Source organism: Chelon labrosus, assembly GCF_963514085.1.
Source record: "Chelon labrosus genome assembly, chromosome: 16".
Taxonomy (NCBI): Eukaryota; Metazoa; Chordata; class Actinopteri; order Mugiliformes; family Mugilidae; genus Chelon; species Chelon labrosus.
This window is the reverse complement of record NC_140349.1, coordinates 12,592,731-12,612,429: the sequence shown is the minus strand read 5'-3', so window position 1 is coordinate 12,612,429 and position 19,699 is coordinate 12,592,731. Positions and strand designations below refer to the sequence as shown.

Below are 19,699 nucleotides of genomic sequence, written 5' to 3'. Positions count from 1 at the left end.
AGGATTGTCTAATGCGGCCTGCGTCATTACTGTATTCTGTTTTTGTCTGTAAATCAGATTTCACTTGAAACGCCTTCCCATGTTTCTGTAACCTGTGAATAATGTACTCAACAGCAGAAGAGAGAAAATCCCGCAACAGAATATAGACTAGCTCACTATATAGCATAGTGAGTAATGTCTACAGAAAAAAAATAAAATAAAAAATGGGTCACTCCTGGTTCACATGAGAGTTTTCTAAATAAAGCAAATAAAACTGGATAAAAAACTTAATGTCAAAGGCTAAAGGCTCAACACGCTACCAACCTTTTATTGAAATTCAAGTTGGACATAAATATGAAACAGATTAGGCAAATCCCAAATCCACAGTCTTCAAAGAGTCACTAAGCCATCTTTGTCTTCCTATTTTTCTTTGACGCTGGCTATACATGTCGCCACCCACTGGATATTCCATATTCTGTGCCAAAATCTCTGAGCGGCAGATTGATGCAGTTGTGTGTGGTGTTAGATACATTTTGGATTAGGGCGACAAAAGAATAGGTTCTCAGATTTTCACCTTTCAAAGAGCTTAACGTTATTTTGCAATTTTTCCACTCTCGTTTTGAGCAACGTTTCAAACTTATCCACATTTTTTTCCCCCCTTCTGACATGACTAATAGTTTTTCTGCTCTAACTGAACTGCGTGTCACAGGGCCAGGTCACGGTATAGATGGATAGATTACAGGGAGACCGGTTTGGCCCCGTTTGCGGCTACGTGTCCGCACATGTCAATCTGTGTCATATGTACACAAAACAAGAAAAGAAAAATGGTTGCTATTCATTTAAAAAGAGCTACAAGTGTCACTGGGTATAAGCCACGGCATGTTCCAACATGTGCACTGTATACACCGATCAGCCACAACATTAAAACCACTGACAGAGATGTGAATAACATCTTGTGACAATACAATGTTCTGCTGGAAAACGTTTGGACCTGGCATTAGTGTGGATGTTCCTTAGATATGTAGCACCCACCTAGACCAGACCAGACACCCCCACCCCATAGCAATGACACTCCTTGATGGCAGCAGCCATCCCCAGCAGGATGCAGACTGACACAGGCACACACACAAAAACAGTTTAGGGACAACTCAAAAAAAAAAAAAATATGAAAAACAGCACAAGGTGTTGACCTGGCCTACAAATTCACTAGATCCCAAACTGATCAAGTATCTGTGGGATGATCCATAGAGGCCCTTCAACCCATAGGATCCAAAGGCCCCGACTAACAACATCCTGTTGCTAGACACCAAAGCACAGAAGGCCCATGTTCATTCCCTGATGAATCACAACTGTTTTGGAGGCACAAGGGAGCCTTACACGATATCAGGAAGGTGGTCATAATGTTATGCCTGATCAGCGTAGCGTGTCACATGTTCAGAGTTTGAGACTAAAACACTTAAGCTTGAGCCAGTTTAGTATTTTTTATAGACTTTGTCTTCCAACAAAGGGGATCTTTGAGTTTTATTTTCCAGTCAGGCAGTATTCTATCAGCTCCTACTTATTCTGGTGTTGTTTATTAACCTGCAGTGATACTGGTTCTGCACCACAGCTCACAGCACTCTCCCTCCCAGCTGTCATCAGTGTCCTTGGGGTTACTTTAATGGCAGCGATGCCTGCGACTGCATAAAAAACAGATAAGACGACAGGGGACAGGCAGAGAGGAGCACTCGCCCGGAAGGTTAAGGAAAGACAGAGGGGTTCAGAGAGGGGAAAAAGTCTGACTAATCAATAGCTTCTGTTCTTAACACGGACTTTCAGACTTCATAATCACAGTCCAGTGGTGCCTGTCAATTCTAATCAACACAGAGAGCCTGTGTGAGAGCACCACAGGCTGAGCAACTTTCAGCTTTCTTTCCCAGCCTCGCAATGACAAACGACAGGTTGACCTTTAAGTGCACAGTGCACATCGGGTTCTGGAGAAGTGAGGAATAAAGTCATGGTAGGTATCCCACGTAGCCCTTAAAGGTCTTAAAAACTTAAGGTCAGGCTAATTTAAGGGACTTCCGTGTTGTTTTATCATGCTAAATATTCCATTCAGTTATCGATCGGTAAATCTGCCTCTTGGAACAAAGGCCTGATCCTCATGAATGTAGCTCTTCCCAACTTTGCTGGGCTGGGACATAAAGGTTACGACCTTAGCCGACATGATTTGTGAGTAGTTCAACCGAACGAATAGTTTTTTTTGTCTTTGCTGGAATTTGAAGGTTTATTTGAGGCCTGAAAAAGGGAAGGTATCTGGTAGAGTTTGGAGGAAAAGGCAAAGATGAATCAAACCAACTAAAATGAAATAGAAATACCTCAGAGGTTGTTGTCCTGAATTTCAGTCTCTCAGTTTGGTTGAATTTGTGAACACAGCAAGCACGAGAAAGAGCTGGAACACGCGGTGTGTTTTTGAGACTGGAATGTCTACGTGGCTGTGAGTCAAATACTTTGGCTGAGTGTTTATGAAGTAACTCTGAACTTCTTAAATCTTTCTCCTTACAAATACCCACAATATTACAGTCAGTAAACTGGTGATAAGAAGTAAATAAAATCTTGTGACAATACAACGTTCTGCTGGGAAACTTTTGGACCTGGCATTCGTGTGGTTGTTACTTAAGATAAGATAAGATGGGTTTTATTTGTCACATGCACAGTTATACATAGTAAAATGCACAATGAAGTGTATTTTTGTACTTGCAGCCAGTGGTAAAAAAGTAATACAGTAAAACAGCAATAATTACACATTGCACACGAGGGTTACCCTAACCCAATACAAGTAGAAATGTAAAAATAAAATATAGACTGTAAACTTAAAGTAGTATATACATACATTTACAATATTTGAAAGCAGCTATATGACTAAAGTGCAGAGGTATTTAGGTCCGGTTAAGGCTCTTCAGTCTCTGTCCTCAGACAGTGGACACGGCAGCCTGATGGCAGTAGGGAGAGGAGAGAGAGTGTCCGGGGCGCCTTTATCCTTCTCTTCAGTCCATCTTAAATGAGCTAAGGTCCAGAGACGGCTGCTGTGGCCCCTGACCTTGTTCATGTACGTTTTATCCTTTGCATGCTAGGCTTGCGGCGCCGCACTGCGTTCGCCGTTAATGGTTCTCGGAAGTGCTCCTGACTCCATGTAATGATTTCCAATAGAGAACAGTGCCCGCTTGTAAATGTAGTGCCGCCCGAGGGCCGACGATCACGACCACTCAATGTTAAGTTTCCAGACTTTGAGTAGAGATTCCTGTGGACACTTTGACTCTTAAATTGCATTAAGTCATTATGTTAATATGTGAAACCCTCAAACTTTCAATGGCAATGTTTTTCTTAAACTGAACTATTTGCCCATGTACCCTCTTTCACAGAGAGGTGAACCAAATCTCCATCGCTACAGGTGATGAAAAAACTCTTTTGATGCAAGAGTTTTTTTCCACTGTTTCAATGTTTTTTGGAAATGTGCTGCAGGCATAAAATGTATTCAAAAATTCTCAGTTTCAAATATAGTTTTATTTTGAGCTAAATAGTTTAAATGGTTTGCAGATCATTGCATTCTGTTTACACGGGTCTTCTGTTTAACAGAATTAATTGAATATTGTGACTTGATGAACACAAAACTGTGAGCACAACTCTCAGGTGTTTGGTTTTTTAAAAACAACTTTATTAATACTTTCTCTTTTGTTAAAAGCAGAATATATATATTTATATAAAAAAGGATTTCACTCTAGTTATTCGAGTTATTTTACAGAGCATAGTGGCATTTGCTTCAGAAAACAGAAACAAGTCACTACTTGTACAATGTGAAAAATAAAGTCTTCCCCTGCAGTGACTGAGCTCGACTGTGTCAGCACAAAAGAAACACAGTTTTCCTTTTCTCACCAGAAAAAAAAAAAAAAAGAAAAAGGTCGGTGGAAAATTTGTAATAATAGACACGTGTTGCTGCTACATTAAGGCCAAACCCTCTACAGACGTGTGGAAAACTTTCTTGGTAAAGTGACAATGTTGTGTTGATGTTTTTTTTTTCTTCTTGTTTAAATATAATCTTTGAAATTAAATAAAAATGAAAAGCTTGGCAAAAAGAACAAGCGAGTATTGCACATACAGATCTCCTAGTACCCTTTAAAATAAATCAAAAAGAGCTCACTAGTGCACCCAAGAGAAGACGTTTAGAGCGGAGGTTTTCAGAGGAAGCAGCTGCTAGTTATCTTCGTCTCCGTCCAAAAGAAAGACAGAAATTATGTGGAGTAGTTGATGAAACCGGGCTTCTTATTTTGGACAAAGTGGCAGTTAATAATCCAGGCCGGTTTTGAGGTGAGAGAGTTTGAAGGAGTGTCACCAAGATGGAGTTCTGCTGAGCTTAAAGAGTCTTCAACCAGACCCTAAGATTGCATGAACAAGGCCACTGTAGTCTTATTACCCAATGTGTCTAATTGGTATGCAGTGCAATGTTCATGAGCAGTACTGCTAAGCCTCTAAATACCTCCTCATTGGCATGGAACGTGAAGAACAAATAAAATGCATTTCACTCACACAGCATAAAATTCAGCTCTTAGATCAAAAACAGAAGTTTTAAAATGTATGCAAGCTTTAAAAAACAAAACAAAAACATGTGTTTAGATTTTATAAAAGTTCATCATACGGTTCAAGATCTGGGGCTAGGAGCCTGATATGGAGCAACCAACTGTGGAGCAAACGAAACACAAACTGAAAATTTTGTATCAGATCAACTGATGCAATAACTTAATTAATAACAGTCTCATCTAAAAATCATATTGTTGTCAGAGAGAACGGTGTTTAAAACACAATTTGGACAGAATGGCACACGATCGACAGCGAAAATACTAAGAACCAGAACCTCATGGTTCAAAGGAAATGAACAATAAAAACACACACACAAACAAAGCTGAGAGAGGAGTCTGAATGTCTTTGATCATGCTCAGGAGTTTCTATCAGTTTGGTAGTCGGTTAAGTCCAGGCAGGAATGGACGAGAGACGTTCCATGTTTCTGCAATCCGACTGGTGCAGCTTCAAAGTCTTAGTGGAGTGGCCTTTATGTGTGGTAGAGCTTGTGTTCATAGTCGTTGGTGGAGCAGCTGTGAGGGGAGGCCATGTCCCTGTGGATGGGTGCGGGGATGTTGCTACGGTGCTGGTGGTTGTCGGTCAGTGTCAGGTTCAGGAGGCTGGTGCAGGTGGGCAGGTAGACGTGCTGCACGTGCTCCACGTCCGACCGGCACACGGGACACAGCTGAGTGGGGAAATCAGAGACGGGTGTTCAGAACGCAAGCTCGCCGCGACAAACATCAACGCGATCATCTGAAAACTGTTTCCATAATTATTCTTTCCTCCTCATGTCTCAAGTTTCTACTGACTCACTCGTCTATTAGCTGGGTCACGTTTCCTTCCCGAGTTAATGGAAGGGAGATGTGCCTGGCTGCTATAATCCCTTCATAAGACAAACTCACACGTGCACCATCTGCTTCCACAAAGATGGGCAACATTTAGCTGCTTAAGTGTGGGGACAATCAGGTCAGTGGAGTGTAAGTAAGACTTTGGACGTTGCTTAAAGGACCATAAAAGGATGAGAAGTTGGAAGTAAAGTATAATTAAAGAGCTTTCGGTAAAAACTGGAAACTCAAATTAGGATGATTGAGTCAGGGATTTTCAAACTTTATTTACTTTTAGTATAGCAAATAGCAGCAGCTCAACTATTTCTCAGCAAATCTGACTTTAGACAAACTCATTTAAATGAAAACAACCTCTAACGCGGCTCAAAAACAAACTTAAACCCACAGATATGTCCTCCAAGTGCGCAGAAGAGTCTCACCTGCAGCTGGTTTGCGCAGTTCTGGCAGCACACCATGTGGCCGCAGGGGCAGAACGCGGCGTCTATCTCCTCCTCGCAGCACAGCATGCACAGCAGCGCCTCTCTGAGCTTCTGCAGCCGCTCCTGCAGGGCTCGGCTCTGCTGGCAGCTGCCGCAGTCCAGCCCCTCGTCCTGCTGGTCGTCCCTGCTCGGGGAGCGGGAGGGGGAGGAGCGCTCCCCGCTTTCGGAGCGGGACACCAGGTCCGAGACGCCGGAGTTGTAGAGCGCGCGGCGAGCGTGGTCGTACACCTCCTTGGCGGTGCGTCGGATGTCAAAGACGTATTTCTTGCCCAGGTTGATATTTTCGTTGAGGAAGAGCGAAGCTAGGTGTCCTTTGAAGTCTCTGCTGTACTGCATCATCACAGCGTTGGTCACCGTGTCACACCTGGAAATGAAAAGAAGATTATTAATATTTGTAAAATATTCACTATTGATCAATCTTGTTCCGACACAACTGCAACAAAATCTACACACACTTGATTCTGAGAGAGCAGGATGAAGACATGCCTGCAAAAAAAAGAAAATAAAAATCTGCAGACTCAGAGCTAAAACCCATCCCTGAAACAAAAGCACAGGCCCATCTTTTGTACCTTTGTACTACTGTGACCGAAAACAATTTCATAGCTCAGCCATTTTTATTGTCCCTGCTCAGTGCAAATCTTTCGTTTGGCTGTCACATCGTCCACTCAAAAACAAAATATCTTATCTGTCCAATAAAACGTTGTCCTGTGTACTGTACATTTCAACACCCTTTAGGGTCACAGTGACATGTTTTCTGTACCCGTCTGTCCCACTTTGCTTGATTTTATTGCACAAAAAGAGGTTAAAAAATGAACTTTTGGTTAATGTGTACGAATGTGGGAGAATGCATGTGAGCAGTGCACTGCAAGTAGAGCAGAACGCGTTTTAGGTCAGGTTTTCCCCCGCCTCTCATTACCTACTAGATTTAAGCGAGGGACGGTGAACAATGAACTGCTTCACAACTCCGCAACAATGGTACAGTGGTTAGGGAGTACACACAAACAGGTCAGACTGGTAAATGACTAACGGGCAAGGTGGCAGACAGACGTTTGAGTAAATACACAACTCAAGTGGGAAGCAGTGCTTAAAATGTAATAGACTGAACTGTTATCTTGGCTCACCATGTACAGTAGTATTGTACTTGCCTCTAATGATTAACAGGGACTAACTTTGTGGAGAACACAAAGTAATTAGAGAGATTAAAAAGTCTCTTATAAATGATGCCTGCATGGCCACATTATATAGTAGTTAAATACTGCGCATCTTTAGCTCTCACCTGTAGAAAGCATGGGTCTCTGTGATGGCCCGGTACAGGCCGCTGGCAGCTCGGTTACTGATCAGCTTGAACAGAAGCACTACGCTGTCATTTGTGTCCTTGGTAACGGTCAGGTAGACACTTTTCCCCGACTGGGTGGCAATCTGGATGATGGGGTAGCTTATCCTAAAAATAAGGCAATGACAGAAGAAACGGTTACATATTGTTCAAGAAGACCCACAGGCCTCTTATTACCGTACATCTAGGACGAGCGTACCTGTTGACTAAGCTGAAGTCCTCCTTGCAAACGGCGATGCCTTCAGGGCCGACGCCTATGGCCAGCCGTTGACCGTTGGCGTCGCGAGCCCAGTGCCACTCCACGCCGTAATGCTCCAGGGAGGAGATCAGCTGTAGGGCCTGATACTCGACTGAGCCCTGGCTCAAACCCTCCAGAGCTTTGTGTTTGGAAACGATACTGCAGGAAAAATAAGGAGGACAACACCAGTTTAATGAGCTGCAATGCTCCGATTCGATCTTCAATTAAGGGCCACCCACAACGAGCGGTGTATTATATAAGCAATGCAACTGGCTGAAAGTTGAGCAAACCCCTCAGGCGGAAAATTTTCTTGTCTTTTCTGACAACTGCCCTTCTGAGATCAGCGCTATAGCAGCACAGAAAAAATATTCTTTTGGTCGAAGTCTGCGGACTGTGGTAAGAAATGCATAATAGCACGTGCACCGCATTGATCCACAGTTGGAGGATCATTCTGGGACATTTATAGAAAATAACTGTTGGGAAGTGCATGCACCTGCATAAATAACAGGCTGCGGTCAAGTGTAGGTGTAGCTATGAACAATGGTGCCTGCTGGCTGAATATAGTGCATAGACAAGGAGTTTAATGTGGCAGCTTTGACAGATGGACGCCTGTAACGAACGGTGCCATGTGTTTCCAGCAGGCACTTCAAAGGCTGCAGATACAAAATGCAGACACTGCAGTTGTTGGCTGGTGAGGCCCTTCTGTGGAAGGGTCTGAGTCACACGAGAAGGACGGTGGCGGTGCCTGTCAAACTGTGAGGTATCTAATAATGCGATGGGACTGGTGTGCCAATGAAAAGACGTACAGTGGCAGGATTCTGTCAGTTGGACTATGCAAATAAATGCTGCAAGATCTCATGTCAGGTGCTGTTTGCTGATCGGTGCATTTGTTAGCTCTCACACAGCCTGTGGCTGCATAAGACGGACACTTATTAAGTTTCTCTCTACTTTCACCTCAATTAAAAATGCTGTACAATCTAAAAGGCAGCAGATTAGTTCAACTCTTCAGCCGCTGTTAGTCTCTCTTTTTTTCTTCTTGTCTTTTTAGATTTTACTTTCATTGTGTCTTTTTAGGGAGGACTCATCATAAATATTGAGAGGGCAGAGCTTCAGAAGGGTTGACTGAGAAAAGTGCACAACAGGTTTAGGTCAGGCAGTCTATGTTGACTTTCTGGTCAGAGTAATACCTACTGCTTAGGAAAACTAACATTGCATGGCGGTGCAGTTAGGTCTATCCAATTAAACCATTTCTTAGCAGATGAACAAAGTCATTTTAAGCTCCTCTTGAAGCCTGCATTTGATTACTTGGAGAGCGTTGTACCTGTTGACGGTGGCAGTGCTGGGCTCCTCTCCACACAGCTCTGAATACCAGTACTGGGCTGTGTTTTGGTTGTAGTCGCCGAATTCGGCCTGCGCCAGGAGTGCACTCAGCTCCTCTGCTTGTTCCGAGCCCATTCTCAGGTGTCCGTTATGGAGGTCCTCCTTCACGTGCGTGAAGAAGATGTGTCTGGTGGGAACAACGAAAAAAAAAACAATACTATTTAGCTAAACTCACAAACTAAGACAAATTAGCATCTCAGAGACCAGTTGTACAGATAACTTGTGTGTGTGTGTGTGATGGCTGAGCCGACCTGACATATGCCAGAGCAGCTGGTCATTGCGAGGCTAGAGTTTCACCACAGACGGCAGGTGTTTGAGTGCGTTTGTGTGTGCGTGGGTGAGAGAAACAGAAGAAAAAGCAACTGACATTTGCGTAGTAATGACTCACTTTCTCTACTTCAAGATCTTCCCCAAAACACACTTCCTTTCAATTTTACTGAGAGCTCTGAAGTTGAATTCGAGGGAAAGTGAAATGACTGAATGGGAGTTTTCTCCCGTATACAATGGGCTTGGACTTTTAACCCTGTGATTCAGAGGGGTGGGGGCAATTTGGACTTTGACAACGGATATGATGTGAAGCCTTTTGTCTCCCGTGTGGTTTGTTGACAAGTTAATACTCTTGCTCAATGTTCAAAATGTGGTTTGGTGTTTATGACAGTTGGGAGAATAGTTCAAAGATTAATGGCGCTCAAAAACAACAATTGTTATTGTCTGAGCCGAGTGATTAAAAAATGAGAACACCGAGTTCTGGTGCGGCCAAGAAAAACAGCTAAAATTCCCCCAAAAAAATAAGCAGAGGCAGGGTCTTTCCATTGTTTTGACCAGAAGATGTGAGGAACTCTTCCCGCCCAGCAGCAGGAGACAAGACGTCAACATGAGTAACACCCTGACTGACTCGATCTTTACATCATGAAGAGAAATGAACTCCAGTAACCTAAAACAGATCCCTCCTTGAGATGACCTTTGACATAGCACCCTTAAGAAGATTGTACACAAGCTTGGTTCCAGTCACCTGGCTCTGTGGCTTCAAACCAGCTGGGCAGCTTTCTCTTGGGCGTCTTTCTCCCCCCCAAATTAAACTTCACATCCCGTTTTCTCTCATCTCGAATATTTGTGCCGTCCACTTCCTGATGAGGCAGACTAAATTCACATCGAGCCATAAACTGCTTGTTATACCCACTAAAGGAATGTGCCTTTGGGCTATAGCTCTCTTTGAAGCATGATGCTAAGGGAGACATTTTCATGTGTGCAAATCAGGTCATACCATGACTTGAGGATATTTGCGAGGGACACGGCGAGGGGAAAGCGGACGTAGAACTCCTCGTTTAGTATAAATTGTTATTTTTGTGTCTGTAGATAATGCATCTCGCCGAGGTTTCTCCCGGGAACAACAGAAGACACGGGAGGGGACGTTTTGTCCGCCGCCTTACGGGCAGAGGCGGCCCACATGAGGTTAACAGAACGCGCACGTGCGCCGCTTCAGAATGCAACAAAACAGACACACCTCGTCCAGCGCACTCACAGCACTTCCAAGGAGTATCAACAGCAGCAAGAAAAGCCGCTGTGAGGCACACAAACAAAGTCGGCCTACACCACCGCTGATAAAGCCAGACTGAAACAACGGAGCCCCATAGCGGACTAGCCTCTGGCATAACAAACAGTGCTTTGATATGGTGTTAAACATCCCATTCCCCCCAACAAACACACACAAACACTGCACTCTATTGTGTCAGGCCCAGCAGGCGTCATGTGATGCAGTGCTGCTAGTTAGCTACCTGCCTGACGCAAAACAATAGGGCCGACCTGACTGAGTTTACTACAGGTTGTAGATACAAGGTTACTATAGGGCAAGCAACAGAGGTTACTCTAGTTCAGGCGGGGATTGGCAAGAGGTTAATATGAGTCATCATGAAGGATGGAATGTAATATCTGGAAATCTTTTACCACAAGTCCATTTTATAGCGACGCTGATAAAATAAGAAACACGAGAAGACATCGTTAGTCACACCTCTGACAACAGGGGCAATGGTATGCACCCTTGAACCAAGAGATCAGACTTGTGCATTCCCCTCTGTTGTGGGCACCAACATGTGTGCAAACAGCCGTGCGTGCTTTGCTGAGCTCAGGCCAACACCGCAAGAAAAACATCCATCACAGCCTGTACAGGAGATCAGGTTAACAACAAGAAGGTAGATCACAGACGGTGGTTCCTGTCTGAGTGGCCCGAGGCCGACGGGTATCGAATACACACTCCGACAAACACCACAAAAAAACAACACCGACGCCGTCCACACCCCGCTGCTCCACACACAGAAGGCAACGAGTTCTCCCACTGAGGTACACGTGAAGACACACCAGCAGTGAAAACTCCCACTACAACTCTTGTTATGCTAATGACAAAGACAAATATTTTGGACTGGACTGGCTCAAACTCATTCTAGATATTCTTTACTCCCGTCATTCCCAGTTAACTGCAAACACTTTGACCTATACTTGCTTGACCTCTGTATTAAGTAGATTGCAAGGCCTAAGCAGCTTGACCCTGGTACAGCTGCCTGGAAAGCAAACAGTGCTACCTCAGCACCTGTCAAGGTTCGTCCCACACTTGGGGCTATAGCAGAGGCCAGAGAACAAACAGTTCATTGACATGGCCAGAATTTAAAAAAGCCTTTTTTTTTTTTTTAAATCCCCATTTTAGAAATATTTTCTGTATTTTAAATATTTGTGACTGGATACACATTTAAAAAAATAAACTAAAAAAAGATATTTTACAAACACATCAGTCTGACGCACTTCCGTAACCAAGGCGACAAGAGGCAACAGGATAACGGGACAAATGAGCCCCTGCGCTCAAGCGAACGGGTCTCCAAGAGGACGATTAAGAATGTGAGTGACTCCCTTGAGCGTGACTCGGCCAGACAGAATCACAAGTCTTAAATCAGCGTCTCGATGGAACGTGAGGGCGTCACGCAGCTTTCTCTTACGAAGCGGTTTATTAGACACACATCTCCTCTGTCTGCCTCACTTGATTCACCGAGTCAAGGACCGCCGGCACATGACTCTATTCACATGAATCGTTAGAAAGAGAGGGGTACTTCCAACGCAGCGGCCGTCGTCACAACACCGTCTTGTTCTCCATGTTGACCCTCGGTAACACACACACACACACAGACTGAATGCCAGGAAGTCTGCGCCGAGACCAAAGCCTCCTGGCCTACTTCTACTGTACTGCATTGTATACACCGCACATTGTAGTTTATCTCTGTGAAGGACGCAGCAATCACAGTCTTAAGAAGCTTACTCATTAGCAGTCATAACACTCCTGTGAATGCTCACAGAGGGCAGGTGAACTGAAGGCTTTTAAAAACGAGGCAGTGGGAGAGAGAGAGGTCAAGAATGCCTGAATACTTTATTGCTTCGTCGGAGTAATTCAATTGAAGCCGAATCCTGAGAAACAATATTTAAAAATAGGTCACTGGCTACAGAACTGCTGCTAAAGGGACACTTTTTTTTCAGCTGACTTCTTTTGCCCCGTTTATGAAAGGTCAAGATTTAAAATATCCCAAATGTGGCTTTTGTGCATTTTTTATTTTTTGCAACCGAGTGTTGAACCTTGTAATCTTTACTTTTTTAAAGTTTTCACAGTACATCTTTACAAGTTTTATGTGTATCGTGGTGACTCAGAAAAACAAAAAGAGCGGACAGACTTTTTAAAGCAAGAAACAGAAACTCTCCACCGTCCGTTCCGCCCCATCTATAAAACCATTGTTTCGTTTTAAGGTTTTCTGCCCCAGTCAAAATGTCAGCCACTTCTCTGCACCAAGGAACAAAACGTCCCCATGAACTGAAACCCAACACCTCTGCCTAGAGACTGCACCTCACCCAGCCAATCAACGGCAGCGTTGCAGACCTCATCGGTTGGATTCTCAACAATGCGGTTTGTAAGCTAGTCAAATAACACGCTGCCAGGAACTATGTGCTGTGAGGTTACTAGCAGTCAATGAACTGTAGTTAACTTTGCAAAGCATCTTCTCTCGAGTCGTGGGCTGAAGGAAAAGAACTGTTCGCAACAGAGCAAAGCAATGATTCCAAATGTAACACATGTGCCTTTGAACCATGACCAGCTGAACTGAAAGCTGCGCAGCAATAAAACAAAGAAGCTGTTTGTGTGCTAAATCCTTGGTGCCCTGTACTGGATGGCGAAACAGTGATTACAGCCCAGCATCAATCCTAAGTTGAGACGCCAAACAAGCACAACAATCATCTAATTCCTGGGCAAAGGCTAATGTTTTGACTTCAATCAAGATAAACCAGGGTAGGGTTACTTCAGTGCACAGTATACGAAGAGTAAGAAAGAAACTCACAAGGAAGCCAAGAGCGAATAATTATCGGCGTCAGAGATTGCTGATAAAAACTGTTGCGTTTTAGAACATGTGAAGACCAACAGGGATCTTATGTGATCTTTGCCTCAATAGTTTGTGTAGCTTGCCACACTGAGCTAAAAATGATGGTGTGCGTGTGTATGCGTGACCTGAATAAATTGCCTCCAAATTGTTTTTGCAGAACATTCAGTTCAAGAGGAGGCATATGAATTTCTTCTCGGTTTCCACGGGAGAACTAATACCGCAGTTAATGTTGTAAAAACAAAGCTGTATCATGCGGCATATAAAATGCGGTCAAGTGAAGGGCCATTCTTCATGCATTTCCGAGTGGGGCCCGTCTCTGGCTGCACAAGAACTGCAGGGCCGCGGTGATTTAGCAATGATTTCAATGTTCATTTAAATATTTTAAGTCTACAGTCGTTGCTCTACAGTGCTGCGTTTCATCGCACTACAGACTGCTTAGCCCATTTCTGGCACGTCTGAGTATTACAACCCCATAAATATGCTATCTGATAAACTCCTGACATTTAATCACTCTAAGGTGTAATGATTAAAGCAATTCTTACTCATGTTGTTTTGAACTTAAGTTAAAGATAAACTCCAAAGAGCTTTAAAGGTTAACAATCAGTACCTCTAATAAAGCCAGCGCTAATGGCTGTACCCTCCGAGGGTATCCAGCGTTTGCCTGATCAGAATGCTAACTACAAGTGCTAATGAAGGGGAAACATTCACATATTTAAACCAGGAAGACCCCCTGAAGCAAGTAGTGTTTAATGACGCAGATGATACAGGCCGTTGTTGAGGCCCCGTGGTCAGAGTGTCAATGCGGCAGTCAAGCAGTGAACACAGATCGGGACGTCAGCGGTTTTATATGCAACCAAGAATTACTTTATATACAACTCGAAGAACTTTCTTTGCAAACTCTTAAACCTCTTGAAGGTGTGAAAAGTTGTTAATACGGCATCTGTGAAGTAGTGTGCTACCCAAACACAGAAAAAAAAAAAGGAGTGGTGAGAAAGCCCATATAAAGGCTTGTTTAGGGTACTGTAGGACATGGAGCGGCGTAACCTACGCACGTGGCCAACGCCCCTGCGAGCCATTTATACTTGTGCCTCGGTCAGTCTGGCTCGCTCTGCAAAAACGCCACCCAAATGCTAGTCGGCGCCGTGTCTTTTAATTTTTGTTTCTACTTCACTTTTACAATATTGAAAGTGCAAATGTTTGTATCTCCGAACCTCCTTGGTTAGCCTTTCCTTGATGTGTTCTGTCTGTACTGATCCAAAACAATCAATTCGCACAACACATTGACGCAGAAGGAAAAAAGCCTAGAACAGCTGGGGTTAACCAGATTGTCTAAAATAAGCCTGGGGCAGAAACTGGGAAAAGCAATGCAATGAGCTTAGGGGAAAGTGACATTAGAAGTAAGAGGAGTCAAATGGATAAGGTCTGCCATGAGGTTGTGGAAGGGGAAAAAAAATAAAAAATTACTATTTTATAAAACAGCCAGTACACGCATATTTGGTTTCAAATACTATACACTACTAAACAGATACTACAAAAACGTGGTTTCGTCTGAATGTCACTTCCTCTGCAAAGAAGGAAGTGAATCAACATAAAGCACCCAAATAGTGAGCTGTACGTGAGCACCACCATCCAAGTGACCTGCTCGGCTTTACGTGGCAGCAGAGTACACAGCAGCTTATATAAGCAGCTCCGTGGATTCAGCAGGTTACGTAAGAAGGGCCTATATAGTGACAAGGGGCCAATAGCTCATCACATCTGAGAGCTACGGCACCGCACGGGCCGTTGCTTTATCCATAATCTGCCCGGGAACATTTATTCCAGCTCATGTGCGCACACCATCTACTTGCAGAGCTGGAAGGGGCCAGCAGGCATGGGAATAATGAAAATGTACAACAGAATAAGCTTTATGTCATGATGAGGCGTGTCAGCCTGCTGGCCTGAGAACATATTTGCTATCAGGACAGCGTGTATGTGGCTGTGGCGGCTTAACTAGGTCAAAGGTGACAGCACAACTAATGATGAAAACGGGACCTTTTAAAGCACTAATTCACTCAAATGAACACACTAATTACAAGCCAATGTAGGAATTTTAAATATTAGTTAGTAATCACTTCAAATACATGATATGATATATTAAAATATGTGATTTAATAAAATGCACTAACTATAGATGGAGTACAGGAGTTTTAAGGGATTTGTTGATGCACAAAACTCTACTGCTGTGCCATCAACATCGTGCCCTCATCTCTAAAGTTGATACCAGTGTTTGCAGCCCCACCACTTCAATTCTACCACATCAGAGCAGATGGATGTCACAAAGGGTGCGCCAAAATTAAACACCTAACTTGACGGCACGGCGGTGCGCGCCGCGTGCCGAGTATTTATTAGCAGCAAACCCCATAAACCCTCGCCTGCCACTTCACATCTTTATCTCACCTTTTTTTTTTTTTCCACAACCCCCGTGACCCCCACCCGAAGCCAGCCATCTGCTGATAACCCCTGCTAGTTCAGTGGAGGTCAAAGCGCAGGCAGCCAAGTGTCCTCCGTGCTCTCTCTCTATCTCTCGCGCTCTCTCTCTCTCTCCCCCCGCTTTCCTTTCACTTTCCTCTTCAAAAGGTTGCCAAATATTGGGCAGAGTAGGGGGTGGAGGGTGAGACACAAAAGAGGAAGTGTGAGCAGGCACAGTTTACATCTACCGGCGACAAAAACGTGCCAACAAAGAGCAAAGTTGATATTGTGACGACTGATGGAGCGGAGGGGGTGAGGGAGAGCGGCTGAAAGTTGGGGCAGTGGGTGAACCGTGGGGCAGCTGAGAGCACGCTGGCCTGCAAACCTTTGCCAAAGCAGAAGCAGTTTAATGAACAAGACGACTGTGGGTGACAGAGGACGAGAGCAGCGTGGCGGACCCTAGAAAGACACCAAACTGATATCCAATTTGCATGTGCCCTTGATCCACATCTGTGATCACAGGTCTGCAATTTTAAAACTCACGGCACCGCCCAGCGCGAACATAACGTCCACAGAACGACACAAGATATGATGTGTAAAGCAAGTTTTTTTGGACTGGCACAGAGGGTTGCAAATGCATTTTCTATTTATAACTTCAAACCCAGCTGGGGCAGGGGAATACTGAGTCAGGATCTAGACTTGTCAAAGCTTGTTACTTTCTACCGAGAGGACAGATAGTAGGAGATTGGACTTCAATATGCTATTTACAGCAACTAAGTGTTTTTAGTTTGCCATCGTCTTCCTAAAAACAGTCATACTTCAGATATGTAGGATTAAAAATAAATGTCCGACATGATATATTTATCCATTGTGACAGAAGTTGCAACGGTGACTATAAATGGTAATCTACTCTGTGGAGAAAACAATCTACAGTGGCCTGCCTCCAAACCGCATCTGCAAACATGTCAGATGGAGGGCTTTTGTCCCAACACAAATGGCCACACACAATTGAAACAAAAAAGTTATTTTCAGTTGAATGGCAGCAGTGACAAGGGGTCCAGGCTGTCGCACAGAGGGTCCCCGAGGGCAGGCCCAGAGCGGCACACAGGCCCAGAGCTGCTATATCACGTTTCCTGCTTGGCGCTCCACCAGAATGACCTATAGTAACCCCGGAAGGGCTCAGAGAAGAGGTTACTACAGGGCATTTCCACTCTGTTGGAAACAAACTGATCAGATTATAGCCTGGGAACTTGCTAATGAAGGCGTTGTCTTTTCCAGCACACGCTCCACGCTGCGAGTCACATGGAGTCAGAAGTAAACACAAGAAGAATATATCTGAATTAAAAAAACAAAACGGTAGATTTTAAAACCTCTTAAGGTGACAATCTGAGCTGATGGCTCAGATGAGTAGAGAATGTGTCATTAGGGGAAGATTAACTACAATTACACGTGTCCAAACATCCAACGGCACTCCTCACAGTCTATGAAGCACGCGGGCTCGTAAACATACCTCGTTTGTTCCTGGAGAATGAGATGGGGCTCGACGAAGAACTTGACCCGCAGCCTCAGCCGACAGGGCGCCACATTATCCATCTGCTGGCAGATGCGATTCCTCAGATTCAGCCACAGGTTCTCTCCTTTGCTGCCGGTGAACTGCAGCCCGAAGTAGTCTACTTCAATTATGCCCAACTTTCTGCAAACCTGGAATGAGATAAAAGAAATGGGTAAAAAAAAAAAAAAAAAAGTCGAATCTAATTCAAAGAGGATCCGGAAACCAAGTGTGGGGAAAGGGGTATGAGGCAAATGATCTAGACAGGAGGCTGTATGGTTAGAAGCCGCATGAGAAAAGTGACTTTTCACTGCAGGACATAACAAAAAGTAAAGAAGAATCAACTGAATTATAACATAAAGATGGTCTGCAAAAAGAAAATCACATTGTTCATTTGGACTTCTGCACCCCCAAGTGATACTTTCACACATGCAGCTGAAACACATTAATATTCAAAAGCTCCCAATAGCTTGCAAATGAACTTGGAGCCTCTCCCGGGGTGAAGGGGCTCATCAAACCCCCGATCCCACGCCCCTTCAGCGGCAGCGGCCATGGAGATCTTACATAACTGCTGGTGAACGTCCATAAGGAGCCCCGAGGCTTGAGATAAAACTCATTCATACCCAAGGCAAGTTGGCAATATGGCATGCATAGGAAGGAATAAAAACATTTTATAAGCGATCAAATGAAAGTTCTTATGGGGCCATTTTAGAGGGGAAATGTGTGAATATTTAAACAACTTCGTTCGCGCTGAAGTTTAAGCGCTTCTTGCAAAAGCCGCAGAATGAACTCAAGTAACCTGAACACTCCGCCTGTGACTGAGCCATGCAGGTAGAGCTGACTGACTGCTGGCAGTTTTTCCACGAGACTATTAAAACTTTCGTGCTCGTGCATAAAGTCACATTTCGACCTTAATAGTCAATTAATACGATTTTGTTTCTTATCATTATTGCAAACAAATGTGTCGTTTTGTTTTCCTTGCCGTTGCGCGCAGAACATTTTGTTTCCTCCGATCTCGTGTGCAACAATGGACACGATGCTTTTGTTGCTGTTGCTGCTGTTGCTGCTTACAAAACAAGCTCACACTAAATGCCAGTGCACGTTTGTTTTTATTTTTACTTACAGTGCAGAAATCTTTTAACGTCTGAGCCACGGCCACATCTCTTATAAGAGACGAATCGACATCGAGATTAAGTTTTGGGTGACGTTGAATTTAAAGTTTCGGGGCAACACAGTCGGAGCAATTGTGCCATGCTCAAATATGACACTGTGTTTTTCAGTCGTGTCACAATAAATGGAAGTGTTTATTCACCCTACCTTATTGAGACAGTCTTCACCGTTCGCCTTCGCATCAACTTCCACTTCCATCACCACCGAATCCGGACGAGTAACGTGACAGAGCATTTTGGCTGTGTTTTCTGGGCAATCTTTGGTGCGCCACTCTCTAAAACAATAAAACAATTCTCAAGCCTTCTCGAAAAAGCCCCCCGTCTATACCAAAGCCTTCATCACTTTCTTAGTCCTTTCCCTCCGTGTGGCGAATCTGTAGCCACCAGCTGTAGCGTACATCAATGAAATACCGTGCACAGCACCGCCCACATGCAGCCGTCCAATCACGCCCGGTTTGGCATAACCGCTGCAAATGTTTCAGCCAATAGCAAGTCGCGTTACATCCGCAACACCGCTCCGGCTCGAGCTCGGCTCTCGTGCCTGTGTGTGTGAGGGGGGATCCGCTGCGCCCTCGTCTGGCTCAGCCGTGGCACGCACCTGACGAGGCTTTTAACTCACCTGCTCCTGATGAGTTAGACATTTCAGCTAGCTCCAGTGCACCTCGAGGTGAGTTTAATGGCTCATATGCGGGGTTCCCCGTCGGTTTGTGTGAATAATGAATGGGAATGCGTGCCGAAAATAGCATATGGCTGTTATTTACCGCGCGAGTTTCCTTTTAGAGTCCAGAGCTTGTATGAATTTTTCATGTTAGCTTGGTTGTTTTGGGGTAACTTCCACGTTCCGCAGCACTGGTGCTTGTGCCAACGCTAGAACTTTTAAACAGGTCTTCTAAAATTACGTTGTAAAGTTTTGAAATATTTGTGTCTTATTGAAAAGGTCAAAGGTTAGGTTTTGTCTTTTCTGCCATATATAGCAGGACTTCTCCAAGACCAAGGAGCACAACACAAGGGACTGGGCATAAAGTGCGTGTGTGCAGGTTTATGCAGACAATACAGAACAGTGCAGACGGTGCAAGAACAAGACACAGTGCAAAGACAAACAATGCAATACAGACAGTACAAAACACTTGGGAGACTAGGCACTTACAAAAGGACGCTGCACAGCAACCGATAGCAGCGCCGACTAATAATCAGACTAACAGAGTATGAGTTAGGGTGATTGTAAACGTTTCACTGATTACCAGCATAGTGTGTGCAAAGGATGGGAAGATGTGCAAAAG

At 44.2% G+C, this 19,699-nt stretch overlaps 1 protein-coding gene across 1 annotated transcript; it reads right to left on the bottom strand.

Annotated features, from left to right (window-relative positions):
* Positions 1-3,539: 3,539 nt before the first annotated feature.
* On the bottom strand, positions 3,540-19,131 carry mylipa (myosin regulatory light chain interacting protein a). The gene is made up of 7 exons (XM_084563239.1): positions 18,568-19,131; positions 17,212-17,402; positions 8,789-8,974; positions 7,429-7,626; positions 7,173-7,337; positions 5,837-6,260; positions 3,540-5,257 (listed from the first exon to the last, which is right to left on the bottom strand). Exons 1-7 carry the CDS (start codon positions 18,652-18,654, stop codon positions 5,063-5,065), a joined length of 1,446 nt encoding a protein of 481 aa, XP_084419365.1. The 5' UTR covers positions 18,655-19,131; the 3' UTR covers positions 3,540-5,062.
* Positions 19,132-19,699: the final 568 nt, after the last annotated feature.